Here is a 12,074-nt window from a genome sequence, read left to right as displayed (position 1 = left end):
AGGTTCACAATGTTGTACAGTAGTACAAATGTTAATATCACAGTGGTGTCTTGTTATAATGCAGTTCACAACTGAGGCCAGAGTCTGACAGTTTAACTAACAGTGTGTTTTCACCTGGCCGGAGCAGGACGTGCCTGTTAATGAAAACTGACATTGAATGAACTAATCAGATTTTCCACAAAACAATGATTAATTGATTATAGATTTTAAATAAAGGGTTTACAAAGTCAATCGTTTTATGGCCTCTATAACGAGAAGAGGCAGAGATCTCAACCACGTTTGGTTACCGGTTGAAAAACCTGCAGTACTTCGCTCGGGCTGGTCCAAGGAGTCCAAGGAGCACTAACTTTTGAGAATCTACACAAAGAAATGGGCTAAAATAAAATACATTTCCCAAACTAAAGAGGTTCAGTGGGCTTTCCATTAAATATGAAGGGAGGCGAAAGCTTTGTTCTTGTACTTATATATTACACAAATATCAAGCTCAAAATGTATAGCAGAGGCACAGGAATAAGATGTCACGAGTGAATGAAGCCAATTTACTTATATTACAAAAGGAACATGAGCCGAAAATGTTCTTCATTGGCTTCCTTATTTGTTGCTTATAGCAGCAACAATTTAAAATTGTTAGTTTTACTGGCTGCAAGGTATTTTCATATAATTGGTCAAATAAGAAAGTGTTATCTTTTAAGAATTTTAAACTATTTTAATTTCAGGAATGTTTGTGGTGTTGAAAGTAACAGGTGCTTCAAATGTAGAAAAACATGGCCGCCGCGATCTATTTTTTGTGAGCACCCACATAGTTCACCCAGTCAAGTAACTGAATGGTAATTTAAGATGTCCTATTCATTTTACTTTGTAACGTTGTCGAGGCTTGTGTGTACATAGATCTGAGCTTCAGTCCATAAGCATTCTGTGCTTTAATACTCGAGTTGCTTTGAAATCTTACATGACCACGGACTGAACCCCATGTAAAATGAGCAATGCCATCGAGCATATAGGCAGATCAGGCTCAACAGGAGTTGAACAGCGCATTAACAAACCGATGACATTTGCCGAGGTTCAGAGCTCTGGAGGGGCAGAGGGAGTGAGATGGGGCTCCACAGCTGTTCCCTCGCCAGGCCTGGATGACAGCTCCATAAAAAGCCTGAGGCATGCTCTGTGCAGACAGACATGCCGTGTGCTTGTGCCTTCAGCGAAAACAGTACACTCGTCTAACACTGCAGACTGACACGAGAGTGATCCGTTACCACGTCTGTGCAGAGAAACATTAGATTCTAACATTACAGGGCACGAGATGCACGTGTTTGGGGGCTTGAGTCTGGAGGAGTGCTTGCATGCGTTTAATTCTCTTAGTATTTCAGCTAGTTACTTTTTGCTTTGTACCAGCACCATTATCAAAACAAGTCAATGAATCGTCACCCTAAATGATAGATTACTCATCTAGAAAACACGAACTGGTTGCATAATCCAAAGTCTCCTTAAAATCACCAATGTAAATCATGATTTGTTTTTTGTTTGTGTGAGCTCAATGATTGCGAGATATCATGCTTTTAGTTTAACTTTCGACATCTAATTACTGCCTCCTCATCAGAACAATCTGTATAATTGATAAGGATAGTTTGAGGGGTAACAGGCTTTGTGACGACTACAACACTGTCAGAGTTTTGGGTTTTTCCCAGGTTGGCAGTTTGATCTCAAAAAAAGCACAATCAGGTGCGATTTCCTAAATAAAACAATGTGAAAACACATCACCCCTCAAGCAGTTGTCGAAACCAAAGTAAGATAAAACATTTTTGTTTAAAAAAAAAAAAAAACAGACACTTAGCCGGAGCCAATACAGTCAAATGCTTCAATGGAGAATGTTACAATAGGTTACAAACTGATGCATTAACACAAGAACAGTTCAGCCGGCACCGTAGCATCTCTTAACCCTTACATGGTGAGCCTGGCTTCATACTCAAACAGGCCAAACCAAACGGGAAGCCATGAATGTGTCATTTCTGTCAACAAAAGATACAATTATCACTGTTTGAATTTACAATGTCCATTCCCAAAAAAGTAGAAACTGCAAGGAAGTAGAAATCAAAAAGCATAGCTCCAACAAGGCTACAAAACACCTCGAAATGTTTAAAAATAAAATAGGTTTAGATCTTTATAATCTGCATTTTTTTGAGAATACCTAAACTCTGGGCCGTATTAAAGGATGAATTGTAAAGATGTTCAACTGAGTCAGAATTATGGCCATTTAAACACGATGTTATCAAAATTGCAAATACGTCCACATCTTCAAAATCTGGTTGCAACTGCACAGTAAAGCAATTTATGTGAAATGGATCACATTGGTATTTCGCAATGAAATGGGAAAAGAAAAATGCTACTATTTAAATATTACAGATTTGAACGTATTTTTAAAAGAATCAACTCCTGTGTAGTCAAACCTAATGTATATGGATATGGAAATGTTAGAGCAGGGATTCTTTCATTTTACTTGTAAGCGTCCGGGCTCAGGGATCATCAGGATGGTATGAACTGTTTAAATGACCACATGGTTGCGCTATCCGCAACAAAAACTAACCAGTTCATCAGTTGACCAAAATGGTTTCGAGATCAACAAGCAGACAAACGGGTATAAAAACAAGACTCCCTTGAAGGAGGCAACTCTGAGAACTGGTTGTGGAAATAAAATGTATTGAACACTTTAAAACAATTTACTCTACTCTATTTTAACAAATAAGACTGTATATACAGTCTTAAAAGGAAAATAACTCGACCATCGCTAAGAACTGCTAAAAAAAAACGACCTTCAAAAACCGAAGGCTCTCGGGACACACGACCGCGAGGAGTGTGTGAATAAACAAGGCACATTAGGTGTGTTGTTACGTATTATGAAATGATACATGTACAAAATACCTTTTTAGTGAAATGCTTTTTGATTCAACTATTGCATATTCTATTCAAATTGTCTAAGCCCATTAGTCTTAGCCTTCAATTTAGATGTCTATGGTTCAAATAACTGATGTCCTCTTGTAATAAATCCAAAAATATCAAAAAACAAACTTATTTCTTCTTAAGGCAATTTTACGTTGCTCCACAATTAATACTTTTTGGGCTGAGTATTGCTTATTGCTATTACTCCTCAGTCTTTTCATTGGTATCACTCTCAGTATCTGCTGGCGCCGTATCAGATTTCGGAGGTGTTGATGGTCTTGGTCTCCGATTGGACTGTCCGGACCGCTTGCCTCCACGCTGGCTCTTGGCCAGCTCAGCCTGCAGACTGTGACCATTCAGACTGAGATCCTGCAGAGCCTCCAGGGCCTGCTCTGCCGCCTCAGGGTCGCTGTAGTCCAGGAAGGCCCTGTGTTGAGCTCCCTGCCAGGTGAGCCTCAGTGGGGCGGCCTCCCTCTCTCTGAGGGCAGCTTTCAGCTCACTAACACGCAGCCCAGCAGGGATTCCCCCCAGGTAAACTGTGGTCACACTCAGAGGGAGCTTACGTTGAGACATGACTTCACTTCCTCCCTCCTCTGGGCCCTTTTCCTTCAGGTTATCTCCTCTATTTCCCTCTCCTCTATTTCCCTTTCCTCTCTCATAACCTCCCCCACCATCTCCTCTGCCTTCTTTCCTCACTCTAGCTGGGCGCTGTCTGGCTTTCCTTTCTGACTCTGACATTTTCTCCTGTCTGGATTCTCCCATATCATCCTGCTCTATGTTCTGCCTTGGCCTCCGTCTAGTTTGCCTTTTGGGTTGACCTGTCTGCAGACCAGGCTCTGCTTCAGGGGGCGCCACCCCCAGTGTTACATCCTTTCCGGCCTCTTCCTCCAGAGCACGCAACTTCTTCAGGATGGGGATCTTCTCCAGCTTTTCAATGGTCAGCTGAAGACACAAAACTCGACAGGCTCAGTAAAGCTGAAAGAGGAGGGGTGTGACACACACATACACAGCAAACAAGTAGCCCTCTGAGCCAATGCACCATACCTACGGATGAATTAGATTAATAACAAAGCGAAAGCTGACAAATGAATTGGTATTATTCCATCCAGCTCACAACCCATGCTACAGTAATACCCATCTTTATAGCAGCAGGACATTTCATTTCCCAAGCAGTTAAAAATAAAGACTGCCGTTTTGATTTGTTGGCCCTGTAAAGTGTCTTGGCAGCCTTTGATACGGACCGGTCCTGTAAAGGATGTACGGGGCTATTGTTTTTAGACTGGCCCGTTTGACCCGTCGTTCCCCTGCAGAGCATATCTGGCAGGGCAGAGGAGCCTTTGATGATCAGACATGGCCTTCCTGCCAGTGAGGTCACTAGGTCCTGTTTACTTACATGAATGTCTTAAGGAGCACAGAGGACACACAGAAACTATCCACACGTTACGAATAATGCTCCCAGCATGTCTAATTAAAGACAAATTATCAGGTGGAAAACCACTCGACATCCGTCGGCCAGTGTCAATGAATCAGTAAAGTTTAAGGTCCCGACACATTTATATATAGACGGATGATAAAGGTTGCTATGTGTCTTAGTATACAATGTATATAAAACTAAAACACTACCTAATATTTGTATTATTACTGATTAAAAGAGTGAACAGAAAATGAGACAAAAAGACTAATATAGTGGAGATGATTAGAGCAGAGGCATTAAATGCATACAGAGGTGCAATGAAGAAGTGAGCTGTGGTGTCACTACATGTCCGTTAGAGGGCAGTGTCGCTGAGCAGAGACTAAATGTTCTGTTAGGAGCTCAGTCAGGACACAGCCTCTCAATTCAATAAACTTTTATCTTTTCCAGTTTGACAGAGACAGGCCACAGCTTAAAATTACAGCACAATTGGCCTTCAGATGTCTTACAACACATAATAAACTAAATCATCTGATGTTCATAAGACATTTTATTTTAATTGGGATGACATCCATATTTAATTTTTAACATAATTGTGTTCATTATGATGCATTTTATCATTGAAAATGTGTTTTTATATAATAATTATTATATATATAATAATTAGTGTAATTAAAACCCGATTAAAATGCAGCACAACAGAGGTTCTGATTCTGTAAAGATGAATCACTTTTTGTTCTCATCAACTGGTTAAACATTGGGTTGAACCATCGTGTTCTGTATGTTAAATGTTTATTTCCTCAGTCTGATTACCCTTTTTGCCTCCACACTTTTTTATTAGTTACGCAACTCATAAGTCTGTTCCATTTTAAGATTAAAACATTACATAAGGACTGACTCACTGATGGGTTGCTTTTAATTAAGCTATTATTAAAATGGATGTAGTGATGATGTATATCCTTTTTCTTGATGCAATATTTTAAACCAACCTTAAAACAAACCAAACAGAAATGGAAGTTTGACCTACCACTGTATATGCCTGTATGGTGGACCTGCAGTAGCACTCGACACAGCAAAGAAAAGTTCTATGAATTTACCTTATTCCAGAAGATTCCCAGTGGTTTGGGGAACATGTTATTTGTCTTAATAACTCTGGTGGGTGTGAGGATGTAGTCCACAGTCAGGTCATGGCTTTCAACGATGTCCTCTGGAATATCCACCACCTGAACGCACACACATTCCAATTAGCACCGAAGCTACACGTCAGTAATCATGTGCTTGATCAACAAATTTATAACAGAAAAGTGTTTGTGTAAATCATATTTTTAAGTTACAACTTATGAAATGTGTGTGTACACACATCATGTGAGACCTTTGGAATTTGTGTAACGCATTTGCCATAAATTTGGACATTTTACACACCAGCAAGCACCACTTGACAAGTGACATATTTTTAGTGTTTATATTTGATAAAGTGAGTAAAAGTGCAGGAAGCGTTAATCAAATAAGCTCACCTGTAGTTGAAAAGAATAAAGAGCCACGAGGGAACATGTTGAGAACAGAAAGCGTAAACTAACCTGGCAGTCATGGACAATCGTAACCACCACAGTGGACTCATTCACAGCTCCCATGCTGGCCATCATGCCATACTCCATGTCAGCAAAGCCCTCTCCTTTTCCAATCCGCAGACCTGCAGAAGAGAGGAGAGCCTCTTTTAGGAAGGAAGCTTTTGAAAAGTGCAACACAAAGAAATAGAAAGGTGCCCTCAGCAGAGGGCAGATCTCCGCCAGGTGTGTCTGCGAACACCACGGCTGTTCTTGTGTATTGTGCATTACATTGTACAATACATAAGTGTAGGATGGAATAACATGCTGTTGATTTTTCCACCTGTATTCTTAACAGTCATTAGTACTTAAACTAAAACAAATAATTGCAGGCAACACTTGTGGCTTTAACTTTTATTTATGTGCAAGGAGTGTGTTTTAATCTGTTTTTTTGTTAGATTTGATATACTTTACTGTCTTGGGCTCACAACACTGTTGATCTACCATATTTATACAAATCCATAAATAAATTAATGTGAGGGAAATTTGCATTATCTTCAGGCTCTGAGTATGTAATTGATTTGGTGAAGTGGTGAATCGTTGGTCACCTGTCTCTGACACGGCCACAGAGCCGACCACGACCAGGTCTACCTTCACCGTCGCATCCAGGTCCACAGGCACACTGAAGTCTCTCACACCCTGATAGAAGAAGTTAAAAGAAATTAGGAATATTTTAGCTCTTGGGGGGGGGGGGGGGGGTTCTGCTTCAATAATAATGAAATTCTGTGTCGGAATGTTAATAAAAGTATGTAAACTCAAGTTGAAACCTGTGAGGAAGAGCATACGCGTAGCTGTTCTTTGCTGGCATCCAGGGGAGGAGTGATCTTGTTGAAAAGGCCGGTACGAAGACGAGGAGTTGGGACCAATAAAGTTTTCTGCGCCTGTGAAAGATTTTCCCAAAGATTAGCCACCAGATACATTTACAGTTACGTAATATGATTAGCAGATGAAAAATAGATTGGAATAAATTCAGTTGTAGTACTTATTCTTATTTAGCAAGTTCTGGAGTCTCAGAGGATTTGTAATTCTGCCTCTTGAATAATTATTCTGAATTTCTAACAGCCTAAAATGAACCCCTCCGTGTAGTTTAAATTGACAATGTAACAAAACAGAAAGGACAGAGAGAGAAATGTCTAATATAGACTGGGGCACTTTGGTTCTTTGTGTGCTACCTGCAGCACTGCAAGCCGGGCACCCTCCAGAGGTTTATCAGGATCCACCTTCACCTCAGTGGACTGGGTGAACACCTGCAGCTCAGACACCTTGGTACAGGCTGTGAAAGCACCCTGGTTGAGAGGAGAGGAAGGTACAAGTTTTTTTTTGTTTTTTTTCCAGAGTTAACTTACTTCCAGAGTGACAAAGCGCGCCTGCTGCTGAGGTCTGTCTGGGTTTACTTTGATTGTCTGGCTGGACTTGAACTCCTGTAGGTCTACAAGCCTGTTGCATGCTTGACTTGCACCCTGGCCAGTAAGTACACAGTAAAAATAAATAAAAAAGAGCATAGGTGCACAGACAAGACAGACATTCATTACAAAGTCAGCCAAGAGCTGCTGCGAAAACCTCATACCCCATGATGTAATTATTGTAGCAATTTTACTCATGCATGCATTTACTTTTATTAAAAACCATTATGTGCAAATATTTTACATGGCTATTTACTTTCTTACCATTTGAACACACACTTAGTAACATGGGCTCATTTACATACCCATTTAGGAAAACTTTTTTTTTTTTTTTAAGAAATAGTATTTATACCTTCATGTTTTGTGACTTAACATATTTGGTTCTACAGAATAGGCTTCACTATGTTATTTCATAAAATGTTACGACTTTAAGTGTGTTTTTCTAGGTCGTCTTATTAAAATAAAGCTCTGTGTGTTGAACATCTGTTTTATTACTTACTACATACTGTCCCGAGTACTCGTGGCCCCCATGCAAAAGACAGTTAACAAGTCACAGTGAGTACAGCACCCTGTATGAATAAAAGTTTAATTGATAAGCACATGAAAGCCTTCGCAACAATGTCGACTTTAATGCCACTGCATATTTGAGTCATGAGTTTAGTTGTCGGTGTATTAATTTGGTTCACAACTAGTTGTAAAGCAATACCGTGCGTTGGTCGTGCACTGCAAGCCTTCCTCAATTAAAATGCTTTAACTTGCCTTGAAATTTGGGATTCGGTTGTGAACAGGCCTGGGGAAATTGGCCAGATTATTATCTTCGATGTAGTCCCAAACTTTCTGACGAATGTCCCATTTCGTCGCTCCTGTAGAGAAAACCGCACACGCATTAACAAAGTGAAGTTGCGCTAACATTAGCCACGCGTTTACAACGGCTACATATTAGCATGCGTTGACGTTCATTCATCGCGAGAAAAAACTAACGCCACGAACACTTAATATATCGGATTGACTTCGATAACATATTACATTGCGTTACTGGTGATTTAAATTACTATCTTCGACAACGGAACAGGCTTTATAACAAACTACAAATTAAGCTAGGCTAAGTAGCACTAGCCAAACATTTACACATGCTACACATTAGCATGCATCGCCATTAATTTTTAACGTCCAAACAAACAACACGACCATTTAACCTACCAGGATTTATTTTTATGACGGGCTCCATTGTGTTATTGGCGATCCAAATTAATCTCTGCTACAGCACTATACGAAGTAAAGTCTTACACGTGAGCTCTGTAACATAATACTAACGGAGCAGCTGCTTGTCAGTGTTTTTCCTTGCTACGGCGGCTTAGAAAAGCCAATTTTAGCCAAACGCGAAGCAAAAAGCATGTGGGCCTACGAAGCTCTCCGTACTTTCTTCTTCTTTCTTCTTCTTCTTTCAGTTTATTGGTGGACTGAAAACCAACGTTTAAGGTGCATGCCGCCACCTACTGTACCGGACTGTGAAACTTCATGACAGTTATCATTTAAACACAAGAATAATGTTGTTATTTATAAATAAAATACAAATAAATAAATAAAAAACAAAACAGGTCAAACAGTACGAGAGGATCTTTTAACTGAAGTTTATATGTCATCATTGAACTTACAACATTTAGGAGTAAATGTACATTTCTGTTGGGTACTGGCTCATGTAGGAATAGAGGGAAATTAGGTTGCAGATAAACTTGCCAAAGGAGCATTCAACTAAAATGATATTTTAGAAATTTGTTTTGGGAGGTCAGAAGCAAAATCAGTAATACAGCATGGAATTATTACATCTTGGCAGGAAATTTGGAATAATGACAACAAAGGTAGTAATTATAACAACGTTCAGACGTCAGTCAGAGTGAGAAGTGATGGAAATAAATGTAGGAAAGAAGATGTATAAAGAAGATTATACATCATGAAAAAGACAGTGTCGGATAACTGTGCACTGTATGTATGTTTCCAAGACGAAATTTCCTTCGGGACAATAAAGTCGATCTTATCTATCTTATCTGTGAGCTATGCAACTGTAAAGAAACTGTTGAACATGTGCTGATAGAGTGTAGGAAGATGAAGTTCAGTGTAGAAGGAGAAAGACTGAAGGGCATGGTGATAGCTTTAGGAAGGCAGTGGAGCATCACAGGACTGTTAGAGACAGGGGACAAACAAGTTCAGGTTAAAAGGGCTTTATTTAATTTTTTTAATCGAACAGGTTTAATATCAAGAATATAACTTCTATATGACGGTTTTTTGTTATGCTGTGTTTTGTTTGTATGTTTTTCATTGTATTTATAAATAATAAAATTATTATTGTGTTTAAATGATGACTGTCATAAAGTCATGATGTAACACAGTCCGGTAGGTGACGGCATGCACCTTAAATGTTGGTTTGTAGTCAATAAACTGAAAAAAGAAGAAAGAAAGTATCGCAGCAAAAAACAATTTGTTATGTATATACAGTATATAGTGGAGTAATGTCTACCCGAGCAGAGAATTAGGTCACTCTCCCCCTGTGTGTGTTGTTATCAGAGCTTCTCCTTGCTTTGTTGACACAGCCAGGCGACTGCACGTGGTTCTAGTGCATGTTGGTGCATGTGAGCTTGCCCCACTGGCTAGCTCATGGCCGCAGCTCACTTTCCCGACTGAGTTCCTGAAATCCAGGAGGTGAACTCGGGTTCACCTCCTGGATTTTTCAGGCAGTCTGCAGGTATTAATTCTCAATATTAACATTGTTGTGTATAATCTAGATACTGCATTCCCAAAGTCCCATGAAAGAACCCATCTCCTCACAGTGTACTTTACCTCCCTGAAATTACCACATTAAACCTAAGCATATGAGCCCTTGCGGTGTTCGGGTCGTGTTTCTCGCAATCAAACTGGTCAGGACTTTGCAGTGAAATTCCAGTGGATGGTTGTGTTTGTGGCGGTTTTGAAGTAGTTGCAGATGGTCTGAAGAATCCTAGTGAAGAACTTTTTGACATTTTTTCCCCTGGTATTGAGAAAATGAGGAGAGTCCTCCTCTGCTGGCGAGCACTCTTCTATCAAGGAGCTATCAGACATGAGAGGAAAAAAACGAATTATACTTGTGAACTTATGAGGATTTTTGTAACAATATCACTTTAATACATAGTTGTCACAACTCTATATAACTGGATAAACATTTAAAATTAATTTAACATAAGTACATGTGCAATCGCACTCACATATAAAACATATATGACACAATTACTTTTACATATTGTGGTATGCAGTATTAAAAAGTAAAAATAGCAAAAAATCCAGTAATTAAAAGACATACAGAAAGTACATAACAAAAAAATACAACTCGAAAATGACAAGTTCAATTTGATTTTGCCAGCTAAATCTCTGTGGACTGAAAAGGCACAAGTAAGTAAGTAGCTAAGCAAGATTTATTTATAAAGCGCTTTTTACAGACATATGTCACAAAGTGCTTAACAGGGGCAGAATTACAAACATAAAAAACACAATGTGACCATATAAGGGCCAATAATTTACATACACACAGAAAGTACAAAATTAAAACATGGTTTAAAAGCAGGCCTAGGACATGAGTTTTTAGTCAAACGCCAGTTGAAACAGGTGTGTCTTGAGCTGGTTTTTGAATGAGTTCACAGAATCTGTGAAATGTAGGGGTGTGGGCAGAGCATTCCACAACCTGGGTGCTATTGCCTCAAAAGCTCGGTCACCACTTATTAAGGTAACCGAGAGTCTTAAGGCGAGTGTGTGGGACAGACAGATAGTTTAACATGTTTGACCTTAGAGCGCCGGGTGAATAAGGGTGAAGTAATTTAGCCACATATGTGGGAGCCTGACCGTGTAGTGCTCTGTAAGTGAGAGTGAGAATAATTTTAAAGTGGATCCTAAATGCTACAGGGAGAGTGGAGAGATCTGAGTACGGGGGTGATGTGAGACCGTCGATTTGTCCTAGTGAGTAATCTGGCGGCAGCATTTTGGATTACCTGCAAACGGTTAAGAGCAGCTACACTGAGTGACGAGAAAAGTGTGTTACAGTAGTCAAAGCGTGAAGAGATAAAGGCGTGTATGATCATCTTTGCTCAGCTGTTCATACTACAGATCTCAGTTTACTGATATTTCTTAGGTGGAAGAAACATGATCTGGACAGCTGCTTAACATGGGGGTCAAATGACATAGATCGATTGCGCAGGTTGCAATGGGCAGCAGAGGAGAGTGGACCAATACTCTCCTTGATTGTAGGGACAAACTCATCTGGTGCAATAACTAGAACCTCCGTCTTGGTGTCGTTAAGTTGTAAGCAGTTTTCTGCCGTCCAGTCTCTGATGGCATTTACACAGTCCATGGAGCATATGCGAAAGCCTCACTGGGTTTGAATGACAGATGGAGTTGGATATCATCTGCATATAAATGATATGCAACATAACTTTTTATAATCAGTCCCAAAGGTAACAAATACAGGGAAAATAACAGAGGCCCCAGAACCGAGCCCTGCGGTACACCACAAGACAGTGGAGAGGTGACAGACACAAAATCACCCACAGAGACATTAAAACATCTGTCAGCGAGGTAAGATGTAAACCAGTCTAATGCTATGCCAGATATGCCAACCCAATCACGTAGCCGCTTAATCAAGATGTTATGGTCTAGTGTCGAATGCAGAACTGAGGTCCAGAAGTACTAACACAGAGCAGTCAC

General features: G+C 39.9%; 1 protein-coding gene across 2 annotated transcripts; it reads right to left on the bottom strand.

Annotated features, from left to right (window-relative positions):
• Positions 1–1,838: 1,838 nt before the first annotated feature.
• mthfsd (methenyltetrahydrofolate synthetase domain containing) lies at positions 1,839–8,773 on the bottom strand. Of its 2 annotated transcripts, none has more exons than XM_076109869.1 (8): positions 8,550–8,773; positions 8,109–8,212; positions 7,119–7,232; positions 6,732–6,827; positions 6,495–6,585; positions 5,920–6,032; positions 5,440–5,565; positions 1,839–3,873 (listed from the first exon to the last, which is right to left on the bottom strand). In XM_076109869.1, the coding sequence occupies exons 1-8, from the start codon at positions 8,575–8,577 to the stop codon at positions 3,133–3,135; spliced, it is 1,413 nt and encodes a 470-aa protein (XP_075965984.1). In that variant the 5' UTR covers positions 8,578–8,773; the 3' UTR covers positions 1,839–3,132. The 2 variants fall into 2 exon arrangements, with proteins under 2 accessions (XP_075965984.1, XP_075965983.1); XM_076109868.1 differs by having other exon boundaries at positions 6,714–6,827; positions 8,550–8,771.
• Between the last annotated feature and the right edge of the window lie 3,301 nt (positions 8,774–12,074).

This window comes from Anarhichas minor, unplaced genomic scaffold, assembly GCF_050575085.1.
Source record: "Anarhichas minor isolate MPS153535 unplaced genomic scaffold, ASM5057508v1 ptg000042l, whole genome shotgun sequence".
Classification (NCBI taxonomy): domain Eukaryota; kingdom Metazoa; phylum Chordata; class Actinopteri; order Perciformes; family Anarhichadidae; genus Anarhichas; species Anarhichas minor.
The sequence above is the reverse complement of the archived record's forward strand: the minus strand, read 5'-3'. Positions and strand labels throughout refer to the sequence as shown.

Bases quoted from the DNA above. Each gene is read 5' to 3' on its own strand.
- mthfsd (XM_076109868.1), bottom strand. From the start codon at position 8,577: ATGGAGCCCGTCATAAAAATAAATCCTG. The intron at 8,213-8,549 runs GTAGGTTAAATG...TTTTCTCTACAG, and splicing joins CGTCATAAAAATAAATCCTG to GAGCGACGAAATGGGACATT. The intron at 3,874-5,439 runs GTAAATTCATAG...TTGTGTCTTCAG, and splicing joins TGGGAATCTTCTGGAATAAG to CTGACCATTGAAAAGCTGGA.